Source organism: Rutilus rutilus, assembly GCF_951802725.1.
Source record: "Rutilus rutilus genome assembly, chromosome: 22".
Lineage (NCBI taxonomy): Eukaryota > Metazoa > Chordata > Actinopteri > Cypriniformes > Leuciscidae > Rutilus > Rutilus rutilus.
In genome coordinates, this window is record NC_140227.1 from 30,878,310 (window position 1) to 30,898,268 (window position 19,959).

Here is a 19,959-nt window from a genome sequence, read left to right on the forward strand (position 1 = left end):
TCGTTCACTGCTGAGCTATTTTAGGAACCTCACAAGCGTGTGCGTGTGCGTGTGTGTGTGTGAGTGTGGAGTACGACTGCATGATCGATGCTCTCACACACCCTCTGCGACACACGGCTCCGCAGGATAGAGCCGAACCCCATCAATAAGTGCTCAAGATTGATTTCTGGCCGTGGAAAACAGAATATACTGTACTTGGATAACGTGACTTCACTGGGAAACCGGCTTCACTCCAGTATTACAAAGATAGTGAAGAAGTCACAACAAACTTTATGCAAAAAATAAAAAAATTGGCATCTTTGCAAATGACTATTTTGAGCAAATGACTACTATGTCGTCCTTTTTTGCTCTTAAAATGATCTTAAAGGTCATTAACGCATGATTGTCTAATTGATAAAAAAGAAAGTACTAATAAAATTAAGTAATATTTAAAATATTTTTTTTTATTATTTTAAAATTATTATTACAAATTTTTATATTTAAAATATTATATAAAATTATATTTAGATTTTATATTAAAATATTTTTTTATTTTTGTTCAATATTTAAAATGTATAAAAATATTTAACATATTACTTTAAATAAAATATTATTTTAAAGAAATATTTTTTTTCAAAATAATAAAAAATACTTAAATATATAAATATATATAAAAATATATAAATATAATACTTATAATATAATTAAAAAAAATAATATTTTATTTTATTTTAAAATAGTGTTTCTACAGCTACTTATGTTTTGGTCATATTGTATGTAAAAAAAAAAAATCTATTCAAAGTATTCTGAAAATTAGTTTAAAGTGATTTATTGTGTTAAAGGCTGAATAGGAGTAGTGAAAAAAATATCGTCCCCATCTCAAACTCAGCGTGACCTCATTTTGATTTGATTTGGGATAATTAATCCTTCCCAATAAATTACCGTAATTACCCAGATAACAATCAAACGATTGCAGACTTGACTTTGTTTAATGTGGGTAATTTACAGAACCGATTCTGGCTCAAAAAGAAATGTGTGTGAATAATAAGTGTATGTTTGTGCGTCAGTGGCTCATGATTGTCTTGGTGACATCAACTGGGATTCAAAAGACTTTCAGAGAAGTACAACTATCATTTAATATTTCTGCGCCATTAAACCGGATGCTTTATCATTAAGGTAGTGATAACTTGTGTAGAGTATGTGACGCTCTGAGCAGTTTGCTATTTCGGTGGAGAGTTACTGAGACAACTGCAGCTAACTCAACAGGTGCTAAACATTAGACCCTGTGTGTGTGTGTGTGTGTGTGCGTGTGTGTGTGTGTATCCAGAGACTCTGGCAACCGGACGTCCATAATGATTTCATCACGAGCAGCGCCAACACAAGCAGGATTACACAAATCATTTATTTGTGTGTGTGTGTGTGTGTGGACGTGTTCCCTACAGACCACAGCGCTAATAAATAATCCCTCAGCTTTGTTGCAGTGAGGGTCATTACTCTTAGCATGAGCTAATGGTTTGCTGTCATGTTCAGGCGTTCGTTGGAGCTCCTAACACATCTTTAGTGCTAAGAGCCGCCTCAGGACCCAAATCCAGAGAGAACTGATGCTAAACATACAGTACAAAAGACAAAGAAAAACAAACCTAAAACTCACAACGTCAATGTCTTACAGGAATCTTTTGGAGCTCCTGATCTATGACTGAAAGCAGACCTGTGTGCGTCTGCAGATTTAAACTTAAACTGAATTTGCACGGTCTTAATGGCCTTACAAAGACGCCATGATCATACGCCTTCATCTCAGCGGAAATGAGTTTATTAACATGATCTCGCCAGCCATCAGAGGACAGAGCTTAAAATTATGTCATAAAATGATGTTTTGATGCCATGCACTGTTTGTGTTTCCATGAAGCTAATTCATATGAACAAATATGGCTTATTGGATGTGACAATGTCAGAACTTCACAAAATTTGGTACACATGTACACCAGGACAATCTGAGATAACACACCAAATTTCAGCAGTTTCCACCAATAGGTGGCGCTATAACAAAAAAAACGTCAAAACTGTGATCACGTTTGCACCAAAATTGACCCCAAAAACAAGATACATATGACTTTATGCTGAATGTTGGCAATTGTGGTCATTTTCTCTACGTTTCCATATGTTTGGAGTTAATGATTGCTACTAACTGCAACATTTTTGATTGTTACAGTAACTCTGGCTGGTCCATTACTTATAGAGTTACTGTACCTCTGGGTATTTCGGGTTAATCGTGACTAAACGGCATATAGCCAAAGAAAATGTGATTTTAAACCCTGAAGTTGTCTTTACAACTTTCTGACTGGCTTTGCTTGACTTATCATATCTCTCATTCTCTTTCTATCTGTCTTTGTAACTGACTCATGCTGTTTCCCGTCAAAGCCTGGGACACGCTCCACTGTCAGCATCCAAACACATCTGCGTAAAAGCTGTCGGGAAGCATCAGCGGCTCCGGACGGGACACAGATCAAAGCCAGACGGAGTTAGCTCAGCTAAATGAGCTATTCATTCATGTTGCTTTAGCAAAGCCCGAGATCTGTGCACACACACACACACACACACCCGATACGCCATGCTAAAGAGGGAGAGCGAACGGAGAGTGTTTGTTTTTCAACTCTGATTGTTTGAAGGAGACGCAAGAGCAAATGTTTGCTCTATAGAGAGGAAGAGGCCTACTGTATATCACCATGTGTTTGTTTGAAATAACACCTCGTGTCTCTCTGGAGTATTACTCACATTAGTCTCGTCATGGTATTTTTCCTCTGACTGATTCGGAGAATGTGTTAAATACAGATGAGAAAGTCAAATAAACGCGACATAATCCATCTGTTAATCATGTGATGCTTCAGTTACTCTGATTCACATCCACAGAAATTCCAAAAGCAATAAATCAATAATTATGATAGCTTGACAAATGTTCTTTTCAAAACCCCTAAGTAACCAGGCGTAAAGTGATGAGTTCAGTCCACCCACACTAAACATGAAACTGTTGTTTAATGTATAGTTAAGGAGCCAGATTTTGGACCAGTGAGATGTTACAGTGGGCGGAGTGAGTCAGTGCAATCAACTAAATGCCCTTTTGCTAATCGCTTGGTTAGTTAAGTCGTAAAACTCAGTTTATTTTGATGAACTTCAAGCTTCACCATCATTGACTTTAACAGCTAATTTTACTAAACGGGCAGTTATGGATCATTTGGATCGCTCCATTGTCCTGACCTATGAAGCGCTGGATGACAGAACGGAGAAAGAACATAAACATCACCAGTGTGAAGCTTCCCGCCAGTGTTTAGAGTGTCGGCTGCGAGCGGATGCTGAACACGAGGGAGTTTATTTATTTTACTGTCTGCTGGTGTAAGAATCGAAGAGAAATGTGTGTTTATAAAGTCCTTTGAAGCCACACATAAGTATTACCCTGGATTTAAATGTGAAACAAATATTATGTTTAAATTCTAAACACGGTTAAACAGATACGACTGTAACTCACCGTCGACCGGGGTGAAGTATTCGGGCAGATGAGCCGCCCCGGCTCCCTGCATCAGTAACTCCCCGTACGGGTTCCTGTGGCCCGTCATCAGGTGGTAATAGTCGGCCGGGGAGGCGCCGGGGGGCGGAGGGGGCAGACCGAACAACCCTCGTTCCTTCAGGTGCTCGTGAGCCACTGCCAGAGAGAAGAGAGAGTTAAAAGAGCCATATATTCACGGTTATATCATATCATGATTATCACACCTCTGAGCTCATTAGCATACGACCTGCCCACATTTGCATTACATCATAATGAAAAAACAGTGTGAATTATATGTTTATTTTTACATTTTCAGGTTTAATTTGACAGTTTTTTGCATGTTTTTTGCCATTTTTATTAGTTTTTGTTTAAAAAAAAAAATCTTTTTTGCTTTTTAGATTTAGTCATTTTAGAACCTCAATATAAACACATTATATTTCAGTTAGTTGCCAAGACAACATTTCAAAATTTCGTTTACATACACTTTTCATCTAATATTTATATTTTCAGCTTCATTTCAATTAACAAAAATGGTTTTTAATAGCTTTAGTTAACAATAGAGTGCATTAGTCCCCGCCCCCTTTTTCAGCACCGCTGGTTCCGGAAGTATTTTTTCCATTCATTTTTTTCGATAGGGGTCTTTGTTAAAGCATTATAAGCCATGAACGAAGCCAATCAGCTACAAGGCGAATCACAACACCACAAACTTTGATTTAAAGCTAAAAAGAATGTAAAAATCTGACAAAAATACAAAGATAAAGACTGAGGGATAGAACTACAATCCCATGAAGCATTGTGAAATACTAATTTAAAAATGTTGATTATATATCTAAAAATATATATTTTGATATATGTTTATTGCAAAATATGCAATATATATATATATTTTGAGAGCATACAGGTTTGTGTGCCGGCGGCTTCAACAGAAGTGAATATCCTCGATTAACATCCTCATAGCTCACAGTAAAGCTGTCTTTAAAGGTTTATACGTTTCCCTTTGGAGAAAATGAATGGACTTTTTTTCTTCCGGAGCCCGACTGTTGCACTCTATAACAATACTGACGTATAGTGGTTAGCCAATCAGAGCAGAATTAAATTTGCATATAAATATATGTATTAAGATGCAATAAACCTTAACTAACATTATAAGTAAAGCTTTACTAGCTTCACAGACGGGAGCTCAAGGGATCTACAGTAAGAAGAGAGTTGACATCTGCACCTAGTAAACTTCTTTTAAAAGTGTCAGCATCAATCAGAGAGTGAGTTTAACATGTTTAATGCTCAAGTCGTTTGGTTCAAGAATAGATTAGGACAGAAATATGGTGTGGAAACGCAGACGTGAATGCTGGTCAATGCTTGAATTGTGATTAAACAGACAACAAAACCATCCCTCATTAAAACATGACATGTATCTGTCTCTCCTTTAATATAGAAATAAATCTCTGCCAATGAACACAATCAAAAAGCGTCTTGGATTCTATTCCAAAGCCTTTCATGTCTATATATTCTTCCAACTTGAAAAATAAATACGGCCTTAAAACACGAGCCAACACTAACGCCAGGCCTGTGTTTGAGCGCTGAGGTCTGAAACGGGTCTGGAAACCATTCAAGGCCACATCTACCCATCCACACTCGCTTCGGCTCAAATAGCCCCATTTCTCTTTCTCGCCGCTCTTTTATGCCTTTATCGCTGTTGGGATCTCCTGCGTGCTGCTTATTTAAGTTTAAAGGTGCAAACACATTACTGCTGACAGACTGTGAAGCGTGATTTATATGTCACTCGATCGGCTCGCCGCGACCTGTAATTGTAATTCAGCTCTGAAGAAAGAGGTCTGTCGTCGGGTTCGGCCCAACATTGGGGAATTCTGCCTTGTCGTTTTTCTCGTGTTAATTTCCAGAACGTCCCCCGAAGGGCAAATCGCAGGATGGGGAAAGTTGCACATGTTTGACAATTTGCATGTGGCCAAACCCAAATATACACACATCCCTCAGAGATGATTGTGAGCAGCATTCAAAACGGTAATAATTAAAACTGAAGTTCTGAAGTGCTGAGTTTGCAAACCCTGTGTTGAGGCTCAAATAACGCAGATCTGTTTCAGAGTAACTACACCAACCCTGCCATGTGAAGTAAGACTGCTGAGTGTTAGTGTTGATCAGCAGCCAGAATTGGGGAGTAACTAACTCAAATTATTATATAAATGATTCAAAACGAGATAATGTACAGTCAGGCGGTCATTAATCACAAGATAAACCCAAAAATGTTGGGGTTGTTTTTGAAAGAAGTCTGTTCTGCTCACAGAAGATGCGTTTATTTGATCAAAAATACAGGGAAAAATGGAATATATTATTTCAATTTAAAATATCTGCTTTCTATGTGAATATACAGTAAAGTGTAATTTATTCCTGTGATCAAAGCTGAATTTTCAGCATCATTACTCCAGTCTTCAGTGTCACATGATCCTTCAGAAATCACTCTAATATGATGATTTGATGCTCTGATTATTATCAGTGTTTAAAACAGCTTCAAATTTTTGTTTTTAAGGATGAATAGAGAAAAAGTTCAACAGAACAGTATTTATTTGAAATAGATTACTTTCTTGATCATTTTAATACGAGAATTAATTTCTCAACTGACCCCAAACCTTTACGTCTGTGACTGCACAAATAAAATGCAAATAAAGAAATGAAAATTGCACATGAAAAAAATCAAAACTACTAAAATTACTCATGCATTCAAAATGTATGTTAAATCCAAGTTTTAGTTTGAGTGCGTGTGTTTTGCCCTCCTCACCGTCAGCAGGGCTCAGTCCTCGGGCCGCTGAGATCATGGAGAGTGTGGGACTGGCGTGTGCCGAGCGCAGGTAATGCTCCATGTGTGGAGACACGTACGAGTGAGGAGGGAGGAAGGACTCGCCGGCGCCCCCTGGAGACAGTCGGATCAGAGAGATGTCGGAGATCATCGGGCTGCCCGCTAACCCTGGAGGCCTGGAGAGAGAAACACTGCTTTTAAAGAGACCATTAACAGCTAAGATAATCACAGATCATCACCGTTTCTCTGCACTTTTCCTCAAATGATGGTCATAAACTCCTTTTCTTTAGTGCAAAATGGTTGTGGGCAATAGAGTTCAACGATTTGGGGAAAAAAATTGCAATTTTTCTGATACAATATTGTGATTATGATTTAAAATGTGATTTAATAAATTGCAGGTTTGCTGTGCTTGCTTGTAGGGCTGCACAATTTGGTCAAAATTTTGTGATATATCAATAAAATAAAATAATTCTAATACTAATAAATACTATTATTATTAAAAATAGCATTTAAGAAGAAAAAAAAGAATAACAAACTGTTTTACATAACTGTACAATTATTCGTTCAACCTCGTTGGTTAATGACGTCACGCCGGTGTTTGGAGTGATAACTTCTTTTAATGAAACTGTTTGAGATTGAATTAACGCTAGATGTTTTGATATCAATTACAGACATGCATCTGAGGACTATTGCTCATTTTTCTCAGTTATTTCGCTTTATTTCCAGATTCAATCATCGACTCGTTCTTACACTAGAGCTCGTTCACACATGCGCGCGCTCTTCAGAAACGACGCTTTAAATCTCTTGAAAAAACTCAAAGACGTAAATGACATTTGTATGTATTCTAAATAAAAGACACAGGTACTGAATGTCAGCTTGCTTATTTGGCTCAAGATCAGGATTTATTAAGTCCACATGTCATGCAATCTAGAAACTCAGCTTCTAACCACAGGTCGAGATCTGTCGCTCAAACACACAACTCTGCGATGCTGTTTGCGAATATTCGTTAAATCGATGGTTTCGGGAAACACTGACTCGCTGAACTGCTGATAACGACGGAACTTGCGAGTATAGTTGGCTAACGATGCTTTCGGGAAACACACCCCAGCCCGAGTTGGCAAACATTCGCAGGAGAACCGTGAACCTTCAAGATCATTTACAGGCGTTTGCTGAATCCCCCCCCCCCCCCCCTCCTGTATTCACTCAGCGGCTCTTTTAAACCGGTTTGTTTGTCCCTGTCAAGCACCTTGACAGCAGTCTGAAAACATTTTAGACACACTGATCAAACGATTCAATGTTTGACACGAGTTCCTCGTTCATGGGTTTCGTAGTTATGAAAGTTTGCCATAACTAATATTTGTGAGGTTTGGCGCTGGACTCAGAGAGGCATTAGTGCGTGAGCTCGTCTGAGGTGTGATGGGAAAAACGCCAAACTCTCTAACACAAACCAGACCGCTCTCAATCTACGGCTGCCCTTTCATTTCCCCTCTTTTCCATCCCTCCATCAAGGAAACGTCTGCGCTGTAGTTAAGGATCATTTTTCTTGTTTTATTCGTCAGCCACATCTCTCTCGAGACTTTCTGATGATTCCCAGACGGGAGAATGAAGCGGTGGGACATGAGTTTTGTTGAAAAGTCCCACTCAATTTCGACCTCACTGTAAAAAAATATATATTTTGTTCAAACTTAAAAAAGTTCATGCAATTTTAAGTTTAGTCAACTTGAAATATGAAGTTGCACTGTGACTTTGTTTTTACGGTGTGCCTCAGGATGACAATGACATTAAAAAAATCAGATCACAGAGTTTGTTTGTTATATATATATATAGGATTAACTTTGTCTCAGATTTTTCTCAGCAAATACGTCATGGTCAATACACTGTACACTGTAATAAATTATTGTTACCCGGTTGTTCATTGAAATAAAAAATTGGAGTTAATACATTGAAGGACATTGATTTAATAAATGGAAACTCACATTTTTAAGTTATCTGATCCACATTAATTATCTAAGTTGATTTGACCAAAGAAAAAAAGTTGCGATAAATCATGTAAATATTTGTTTTTACAGTGTATAATGTTACTAAATTAATTTCTCACAGATCAGAAATGTTCATTTTGAGATTTCTGACGTTTGATTAAAGACTTTGCACTTATTCTCTATTTAATCTCATTGGTGTCTATAGGAGAAACTAATGAGGTGTTTTTCTTTCCTATGCATTTTTAAACCTATTAAATCGCTCCATATGGCAATATCTGATTAGCAAATTACTGATGTTTTCCACCCAGTTTTAATGACATGACAAAAAAAAAAAAAAACATGTGAAATTGTGGTTTTGATTGTTTCTTCATGATGCAACGAATATAAGATGATACTATAAGATCATCTCATTTAAATATTGTGAGCATAATATAAGTCGTTCTTCTCAAGATAAGGCTGAAAAAACAAAAAACAACGAGCATGTATCATGCATACTTAATAGCGGCCTCTCTCTTTGGAGATCAGATGGACTGTATGTAAAACATTCTCGGTTTCAAACAAAAAGAGAGCACACAGCCCGGGCGGCACTTAAATAAGTAATGTAATATTCAGATTTAAAATGCTTAGCCTGTGGAGTGATTCTCATTTTCATAGCAAGAACAACACTGAAGCATGGCCTACTCCGCACCAGGGGATTGTGGGAGCTCGCAAGCTGCCTCTTTCACACCTATACCCTCCCGAAGAGAGAGTCGGGGCTCAGGGCTCCCAGAATGCATCGGGGTAACGCCCGTGATGGACGATCGAGCCAGAATCCAGTAAATCTCAGCGGCCAAACGCAGCGGGATCCGACGGGACACTCAAAGTCCTTGGCTGAACCCGAAATCAGTCATTCGATCGGGATCAGGGGGGAATTTGATCACTAATGTAAATACTGTGACAGGAGCAAATGGAGTAGACCATTTATTTATATATATATATAGAGAGAGAGAGAGAGAGAGAATATTATACAAAGTATTTATAAATTATTTTATATATATTTATTATACATCAAGTGTATATTAATATGTAATAATAAAAGAGAATAAAAAAGTTCATGATAATAAAAACTTCCCATGCACAAAAACAAAACAAATATGAAGAATATTATGAATTTTTTCGGTTTTAATGTATTATTTTTTAATCATACATTTTATCATATATATATATATATATATATATAATTTTTTTTTTTTAGATAAAATGTATGATTAAAAAATATTATACACAGACACATTTTTTTATTATTAAAATAAGAGTGAAAAGTTAATTATAATTAAACTGCCCACAAAAAATATTTTTTTTGTATTTTGTATTTTTTTTATAATAAATTTGATCAGAATTTAAAATAATAGGCTAATAAAAAGTTTATTATACACAAAAACAAAATATATATATGTTTTTAAAATATATAAAAAAATTATAATAGTTAAAAATTTATATTAGTTGCACATTTTAGAAATATTTTAATACTTATTTTGTATTTTTTTTTAAATAAATGTATACATTTATTTATATTTATTTATAATTATTTATTGATAAAAAATGTAATTCTGACAACACTACAGTAAATATACTAAATTAAAGTGCACTAAATAAGGAATAGTGAGTGATTCGGGCCGGCATCCTAATAACGGCGGTGTGACGCATTCACTTTTTTTCTGGCCGTGATTTGATTAGCACCTTCGAATGAAACTGTTAGCAAATACCTGTTATCTTCCTGTCACAACAGTGAGAAAGCGTAATCACAGCACATAAATACACATTAATTTTCCTCTATTAATCTGCCATAATATTGTCCTAAATATTAAAAAGCTCCCTGGAGCTCCGCGTCTCTGCCCGCTCCACTGGCCCGCTGCGGATCGCTGACCGCTGCCTATTGTTCAGAGGCGAGAGCAGTTTTAGACTCCCGTGACGAGGGCATTGTTTCTGCTAAACAGCAGATGGTCAGAGCACCTGTGTTCAGCGTGTGCCAGGCAGTCAGGTGCCCACGTGTTGGCGTTATCTGGGCACTTTAGGTGATGGAGACGTGTGTTTGCTTTAAACCCCATTCACATGCGCCGCAGGAGTGCAGAGGAATCACATCCAGATCCACACATGATCTCTGTGACATCTCAAACGCTTCTGCAGATTCAGTGACAAACGCTGCGATAAAGACTCCAGATCTCACATCTCCTCTTGAGTATCTGAACAACAGTGTCTCAAAGAGTGCAATGATTCACTAAGATTGAAAAGTCTGCAATTAAACTCAAATGATCAAATTATCTCCACATTCAGTTTATAGATCTATACTCTTGCTGTATGACCACTATTGACTCATATAGAATATTAAATGTATCTACATTTTAATGTATATGTCCATACGTTTGTACAATAAGTGTAAGCATCTGTAGATTGATGTATAGGGGCTATGTGTGTGTGTGTGTGTGAGAGAGAGAGAGAGAGAGAGAGAGAGAGAGAGAGTGTGTGTGTGTGTGTGAGTGTGTTTGAGAGTGTGTGTGTGTGTGTGTGTGCGAGAGAGAGTGTGTGAGTGTGTTTGAGAGTGTGTGTTTGTCTGTCTGTGTGTGCATGTGAGTGTGTTTGAGTGTGTGTGTGTTTGTGTGTGTGTGTGTGTGTGTGTATGTATGTGATTGTGTTTGTGTGTGTGAATATGTATGTGATTGTGTTTGTGTGTGTGTGTGTGTGTATGTATGTGATTGTGTTTGTAAGTGTGTGTGTGTGTGTATATATGTGTGTATATGTGTGTGCGTATTTGTGCGTGCATGCGTGTGAGTGTGTGTGTGTGTGTGTGTGTGATTGTGTGTGTGTGTGTGTGTGTGTGTGTGTGTCTGTGTGTGTATGTGATTGTGTGTGTGTGTGTGTGTGTGTGTGTGTGTGAGTATGTATGTGATTGTGTGTGTGTGTGTGTGTGTGTGTGTGTGAGTATGTATGTGATTGTGTTTGTGTGTGTGTGTGTGTGTGTGTGTGTGTGTGTGTGTGTGTGTGTGTGTGTGTGTGTGTGTGTGTGTGTGTATGTGTATGTGTGAGAGTACGTATGTGATTGTGTGTGTGTGTGTGTGTGTGTGTGTGTGTGTGTGTGTGTGTGTGTATGTGTATGTGTGAGAGTACGTATGTGATTGTGTTTGTTTGTGTGTGTGTGTGTGTGTGTGTGTGTGTGTGTGTGTGTGTGTGTGTGTGTGTGTGTGTGCGGTGCTGGTGATGAATTGCTCTATGACAGGAACTCGTCTCTACCTGGGGGCTGATACTCTGATTTAGATAAATCACATTTCTGCCTGAGAGCCATAGAGCGCACACACACTCCTGTAGTAAACACACACACACACACACACACACACACACACACACACACACACACACACACGGACAGTCCCCAAACTCTTACAGAACAAACAATACTTTCATACTTCCTCACAAATACACAAGCAGAGGACACCGACCTACATATAATGCTGCTCTATATGACTGATGCTTCATGTCACTCTCCTCAATAGTTTCACCGGTCAGATTCTTGACTATCTCAACAGATCATGTGGCATTCAGAGACGGGACAATCTCAAATCACACATAATCAGATCTGAGTAAAGTACAGGTGTGCTCAGCTTAAGTGTCTGACTCTCTTTTAAAGGTTCAGGAACACTAACCTTATGAAAGCCAGACGCTATTTCTTCCTCAGAACGAAGTGCTCTTCGTACCAGTCTGAGAATTTGTAAACAACTTTCTTTCTTGGCGGCTCTTTAAAGTCCAACTTCATGTTTACAAGCTTTCAGTCCATTATCACAGAAAATAGCTTCAACTCATCCTTCAGTTTGTAGAAAAACAGGGAGTATTACGTTAGAAATGTCAGTGTTTACAGCATTTAAAACCCTGTGAAATCCAGTTTATTTTTCATCCCCCCCCCCCAAATTTAGTTTTTTCCATATAAAAATTTTAATAATAAAAAATAATGTCTAATCAATTAAATTCATGAAAAGTTAACAATTTAATAAAAATGTAGTGCCTTATGATCATGACCCTTTAAAAATAATGGGTAACACTTTAGTTTAGGGTTCAATTATCACTATTAACTAGTTGCTCATTAGCATGCATATTACTAGGATATTGGCTGTTTATTAAAGCACATATTAATGCTTTATTCTGCATGATCATATTATATATCCCTTAATCCTATAATACATAAACTTAACCACCTTACTAACTATTAATAAGCATTAATTAGGAGTTTATTGAGGCAAAAGTCATAGTTAATAATGAGAATTGGACCCTAATCTAAAGTGTGACCAAATAATATTTAATAAACTGTATTATTATTATGAGTACATACTGTGCAATAGTAATATATTCCTGTCTTAATTTCTTCAAGCCTTTATTTAAACTTTTATTTTGAGTTGTAGTGATCAAGGCCTACTTTTGATTTGTTGGTCCAAAATTCCGTGACATTCCGCGTTATACAGTAAAATTGAATTTTTATGACTTGATTCTGTCCACGTCTGCGAACTTTGTAAGTGCATAACTGTAAAGAGGTTTCCTGATCGTTTTTTCTACTAAGGACAAGTAGACATTGTGTTAATCTACACTAAAATGTGAAATATTCTCCTGCTGCATTGGATAAAATGTAACAATAATAGTGTCTTATGAAAAAAAAAATATGCGAATAAATTCTCACTAACTAGTTGCTCATTACTAGCATGCATATTACTAGGATATTGGCTGTTTATTAAAGCACATATTAATGCCTTATTCTGCATGATCATATTATATATCCCTTAATCCTATAATACATACATTTAACCACTACCTTACTAACTATTAATAAGCATTAATTAGGAGTTTATTGAGGCAAAAGTCATAGTTAATAATGAGAATTCTTTGTAAGTGCATTACTGTAAACAGGTTTCCTGATCGTTTTTTTCTACTAAGGACAAGTAGACATAATTTTCTGTGTTAATCTACACAACAGACGTGAAATATTCCCTATTTCCCTCAAAGCAAAAACGTTTATGTTTCCAGCGGCACCGGAGCAGTGGAAGTGTCTTTCTCCAGGCCTGTCGTCTCGCCGGAAGCTTTCTGACACTCGGCTGGACGGGGAAAGAGACGCTGACAAGTGGGAGGATCGTTCGGAAGTTCGTTCCTCCGCCTGGGAGAATTCCCACGGCGCTCCCGTCCGCTACGCAGATGAATCGCACCGTCCGTTGTCATTTCAGCCAGCTCTGGGAAAAAAAGCTAGCTTTTCTCCACCTCGCTTTGTCAAGCAGAGGGGAAAAAAATGAAGAACGAAAGCAAGATATCCATAGGGGAAGCTTCCTACTGCCGCTCCGCTGACAGCTCTGACAAAATAACCAGCACCCTCATTATTTTATATGCAAACAATGATAAAACGAACTGTATGGAGATGTCATGTTAGACAATCAGCTCGGAGACCCTTGACATGCCGCCCGGCGACTGTAACAAAGTGTCTCGGCTTGCCACGGGCGACACCGCGCTTAATTTGCTGCACAATGTCCCTGTAATTAGATGAATTTGGCTCAGGCAGAGGAAAAGACAGCCAGATCAAGGTCTTGATGAATTAGGGGTCCACTGTCAAGATCAAATCACATTAATCAAGGCGAGCGAGTGTTGAGACAGCTAGTCTCCCCCCAACGCGGCTCTATGTGTGATGAATAGGCTAGCTGCTAGCGGCCCGACCGAATGTATCACCATCAAAATCTGTGAATTTAAATGTAACAGCGCTACTTCGAGAATTCTATCGATTTATTCTGCTCTTTTAAGATAAACCTTCCTTCGAGCCTCAAGACCCCGTTTCAAAAAAGACGAGGAGGGGAGAAAAAAACTCCAAGGTGTTGTATTGAAGGAAAAACAACAAAGTGCAACTTCAAAAACTAGCGCGGCCCACTTTATGTTCTGATTCTACAATACCGCCGCCTGGAAAATTGGAAAATTCACGTGGGACGCATGAAGCTCTGAAGGTCTAGAGGTTAACCTACATTACTGCAGCGGCTCGACACACCTGAACTAGTGCATGCTGGGAAAAACAAGACCTCTGGGCTGGACGGCTGGAGAAATAAAGTACGGAAGATTTCTGTTTGGGGAGCCTACAGTAAATCCTCAGGAAATAAATCACAGATCTCTGGAATATCTCAACTGTTTCTCGAAGACAGCAAAGAGACCAAATGCTAAAGTCTCTTGATACTTGGATGTGTCTCCTTTCGGACGAGATCTCAACAATGTGCTCAGCTTTTCCAAGACACCAAAGTCTGCAAAGGTCAGAGAACTCAATAAGTTCTCATCAATATCTCCCAAGATCAAGTTCAAGTTGCTTTATTGTCAATCCAACCGTACAACAATAGCGTACGGCAGAACGGATTTGCGTTTCTCCAAGCTCAAATGTGCAAAATAATTACAAGCATAAATAAGACGGCAACGTACAAGCAGGACAACAACAGGTGGACGTAACATACACTATAGATGGAACAAATAACAAATCAACATATAAGACAATCAAAAGTAAATACTGAAAATATAAAAAATTATATAAATACTATACACAGTGGGTATAGTGCATATAGTAAGTATATTGCACATAGTGACCTTTGAGGAGAAATATCTGATCTGTATTGATACTTAAACGAAACAAAACGAAAACCCAATGAAGTGTCCTGATTTTCACGTTTTCCCCCAGTAATCTCACATGTATCTCTTCTAGAGTTTCAGCAAAGACCTAATCAATGTGCTCAGCCTTTTGCACCAAAGACTGGTTAAAACTGAGCTCAAACCTTTCTCATCAAATTCTTCCAAGATCAAATGATCTGATCTGAAACAAAACTTAATATGTCCTGATTCTCACCTTTCTCTCCAGTAATTTCATGTGTCTCCTCTAGAGTTTGTCAACAACATGCATCAAAAGTCTTAATATGAACTCAATTTCTAAACTCTCCCAAGATCAAATGATCGAAGGTGACAAAATGGATACTTAAAACAAAGCTAAGAAATCAAATGTTTGGATTCTTGTACAGACCGATCGTTTCGCTTCATAAGACCTCAATGTGTCGTCAGGAGCTTTTTGTTTTGCCTGTATATGTTTTTTTGACTCTGAAAGTGACGGCAGCCGTTGACTTGCATTTTATGAATCATCAAGAACCACGGTTTCAGCTAAAACATCTTTTTTACTGTTCTACTGAAGAAGAAAAAACACACCTACATCTTGGATGGCCTGGCGTATTACACTTGCCTCGTTTATAAAATAAAATGCTCCGAACAAACATATAATCCTCTAAAGTGATCCAGGACGCCATTAAAATAAACCATCCATGTTTCCAATGTTCGGATCCTTATGAAGTCTGTCAGAAACTAAACACACATCTGTATACTGTATCAGTGTATCAGCGTCAGTCATTATAATCTGAACACACATCTGTATACTGTATCAGTGTATCAGAATCAGTCATTATAATCTGAACACAAATCTGTATACTGTATCAGTGTATCAGCGTCAGTCATTATAATCTGAACACAAATCTGTATACTGTATCAGTGTATCAGCGTCAGTCATTATAATCTGAACACACATCTGTATACTGTATCAGTGTATCAGCGTCAGTCATTATAATCTGAACACACATCTGTATACTGTATCAGCGTCAGTCATTATAATCTGAACACACATCTGTATACTGTATCAGTGTATCAGCGTCAGTCATTATAATCTTAACACACATCTGTATACTGTATCAGTGTAGACAGCGTCAGTCATTATAATCTGAACACACATCTGTATACTGTATCAGTGTATCAGCGTCAGTCATTATAATCTGAACACACATCTGTATACTGTATCAGTGTAGACAGCGTCAGTCATTATAATCTGAACACACATCTGTATACTGTATCAGTGTCAGTCATTATAATCTGAACACACATCTGTATACTGTATCAGTGTATCAGCGTCAGTCATTATAATCTGAACACACATCTGTATACTGTATCAGTGTCAGTCATTATAATCTGAACACACATCTGTATACTGTATCAGTGTCAGTCATTATAATCTGAACACACATCTGTATACTGTATCAGCGTCAGTCATTATAATCTGAACACACATCTGTATACTGTATCAGTGTATCAGCGTCAGTCATTATAATCTGAACACACATCTGTATACTGTATCAGTGTAGACAGCGTCAGTCATTATAATCTGAACACACATCTGTATACTGTATCAGTGTAGACAGCGTCAGTCATTATAATCTGAACACACATCTGTATACTGTATCAGTGTATCAGCGTCAGTCATTATAATCTGAACACACATCTGTATACTGTATCAGTGTAGACAGCGTCAGTCATTATAATCTGAACACACATCTGTATACTGTATCAGTGTAGACAGCGTCAGTCATTATAATCTGAACACACATCTGTATACTGTATCAGTGTCAGTCATTATAATCTGAACACACATCTGTATACTGTATCAGTGTATCAGCGTCAGTCATTATAATCTGAACACACATCTGTATACTGTATCAGTGTATCAGCGTCAGTCATTATAATCTGAACACACATCTGTATACTGTATCAGTGTATCAGCGTCAGTCATTATAATCTGAACACACATCTGTATACTGTATCAGTGTATCAGCGTCAGTCATTATAATCTGAACACACATCTGTATACTGTATCAGTGTAGACAGCGTCAGTCATTATAATCTGAACACACATCTGTATACTGTATCAGTGTAGACAGCGTCAGTCATTATAATCTGAACACACATCTGTATACTGTATCAGTGTAGACAGCGTCAGTCATTATAATCTGAACACACATCTGTATACTGTATCAGTGTATCAGCTTCAGTCATTATAATCTGAACACACATCTGTATACTGTATCAGTGTATCAGCGTCAGTCATTATAATCTGAACACACATCTGTATACTGTATCAGTGTATCAGCGTCAGTCATTATAATCTGAACACACATCTGTATACTGTATCAGTGTATCAGCGTCAGTCATTATAATCTGAACACACATCTGTATACTGTATCAGTGTATCAGTGTCAGTCATTATAATCTGAACACACATCTGTATACTGTATCAGCGTCAGTCATTATAATCTGAACACACATCTGTATACTGTATCAGTGTCAGTCATTATAATCTGAACACACATCTGTATACTGTATCAGTGTATCAGCGTCAGTCATTATAATCTGAACACACATCTGTATACTGTATCAGTGTAGACAGCGTCAGTCATTATAATCTGAACACACATCTGTATACTGTATCAGTGTAGACAGCGTCAGTCATTATAATCTGAACACACATCTGTATACTGTATCAGTGTATCAGCTTCAGTCATTATAATCTGAACACACATCTGTATACTGTATCAGTGTAGACAGCGTCAGTCATTATAATCTGAACACACATCTGTATACTGTATCAGTGTAGACAGCGTCAGTCATTATAATCTGAACACACATCTGTATACTGTATCAGTGTCAGTCATTATAATCTGAACACACATCTGTATACTGTATCAGTGTATCAGCGTCAGTCATTATAATCTGAACACACATCTGTATACTGTATCAGTGTAGACAGCGTCAGTCATTATAATCTGAACACACATCTGTATACTGTATCAGTGTAGACAGCGTCAGTCATTATAATCTGAACACACATCTGTATACTGTATCAGTGTATCAGCTTCAGTCATTATAATCTGAACACACATCTGTATACTGTATCAGTGTATCAGCGTCAGTCATTATAATCTGAACACACATCTGTATACTGTATCAGTGTAGACAGCGTCAGTCATTATAATCTGAACACACATCTGTATACTGTATCAGTGTAGACAGCGTCAGTCATTATAATCTGAACACACATCTGTATACTGTATCAGTGTATCAGCTTCAGTCATTATAATCTGAACACACATCTGTATACTGTATCAGTGTAGACAGCGTCAGTCATTATAATCTGAACACACATCTGTATACTGTATCAGTGTAGACAGCGTCAGTCATTATAATCTGAACACACATCTGTATACTGTATCAGTGTCAGTCATTATAATCTGAACACACATCTGTATACTGTATCAGTGTATCAGCGTCAGTCATTATAATCTGAACACACATCTGTATACTGTATCAGTGTAGACAGCGTCAGTCATTATAATCTGAACACACATCTGTATACTGTATCAGTGTAGACAGCGTCAGTCATTATAATCTGAACACACATCTGTATACTGTATCAGTGTAGACAGCGTCAGTCATTATAATCTGAACACACATCTGTATACTGTATCAGTGTATCAGCGTCAGTCATTATAATCTGAACACACATCTGTATACTGTATCAGTGTATCAGCGTCAGTCATTATAATCTGAACACACATCTGTATACTGTATCAGTGTAGACAGCGTCAGTCATTATAATCTGAACACACATCTGTATACTGTATCAGTGTAGACAGCGTCAGTCATTATAATCTGAACACACATCTGTATACTGTATCAGTGTATCAGCTTCAGTCATTATAATCTGAACACACATCTGTATACTGTATCAGTGTATCAGCGTCAGTCATTATAATCTGAACACACATCTGTATACTGTATCAGTGTATCAGCGTCAGTCATTATAATCTGAACACACATCTGTATACTGTATCAGTGTAGACAGCGTCAGTCATTATAATCTGAACACACATCTGTATACTGTATCAGTGTATCAGCGTCAGTCATTATAATCTGAACACACATCTGTATACTGTATCAGTGTAGACAGCGTCAGTCATTATAATCTGAACACACATCTGTATACTGTATCAGTGTAGACAGCGTCAGTCATTATAATCTGAACACACATCTGTATACTGTATCAGTGTAGACAGCGTCAGTGATTGTAATTGGCTTCTATTTGCTTTTGACGCGACTTACATCCAGTATAGGCAAACGTCTGCTCAAGCCTTAAAGGTCAAAAGTTAAATGAAAGAAATAAATACAAAGTTCTGGCATGAAACTCTAGATGGTGCAGGCTAATAGGTCCTTTTACTCACCTGTTCATAATCACATTGTTATCTATAGGGGACAGCTGATTGGCTCCTGCCGTATCAGTAGCCAATGAGCTCACTGCTCAACCTTCAAATACTTGGGTAGCATTTGCCTTAGCAGTGCAGCGCGCTTCAGAAACCCTCCACCTTCCCCAGCTCCACCTGTATAGATCTGCTATGGGTAATTCATGTACGCTATATTGTACAGCAGCAGCATGTCTTACTTGCTCACAGTAGCGTGTCGAGTATGTATTGACAGTAGCAAGTCCCGTACTTGCTCTGCCACAGCAGCAGCATAACAGATCTATTCCGCCAAGACCAAACATACAACATTGTCCATACCCATTATCACGCCAATCACTCCGAGAGTTGTCATGACAGAAATGAGACTAAGTTTATATTCTCCTTTCCAGATGTTTGATCCCATGAATTGCACTAATCTGTTTCCTGGATGTGAGATTTACCCGACCTTGAGTGTTTTTTATCTGGCACGGAAACAAGGCGAGGGTTTAAGTGTTTTCTAAACGACTAAATCAAGAACTG

General features: G+C 37.7%; 1 protein-coding gene across 1 annotated transcript in view; it reads right to left on the reverse strand.

Annotated features, from left to right (window-relative positions):
- gli2b (GLI family zinc finger 2b) overlaps positions 1-19,959 on the reverse strand; it is an 87,319-nt gene that overhangs the window by 24,799 nt on the left and 42,561 nt on the right. Inside the window, exons 4-5 of the mRNA XM_084395100.1 lie at positions 6,309-6,502; positions 3,500-3,673 (exon numbers count right to left, since the gene is read on the reverse strand). Of these exons, the coding sequence (XP_084251226.1) occupies positions 3,500-3,673; positions 6,309-6,502 (368 nt within the window). The remainder of the gene's footprint in view (positions 1-3,499; positions 3,674-6,308; positions 6,503-19,959) is intronic.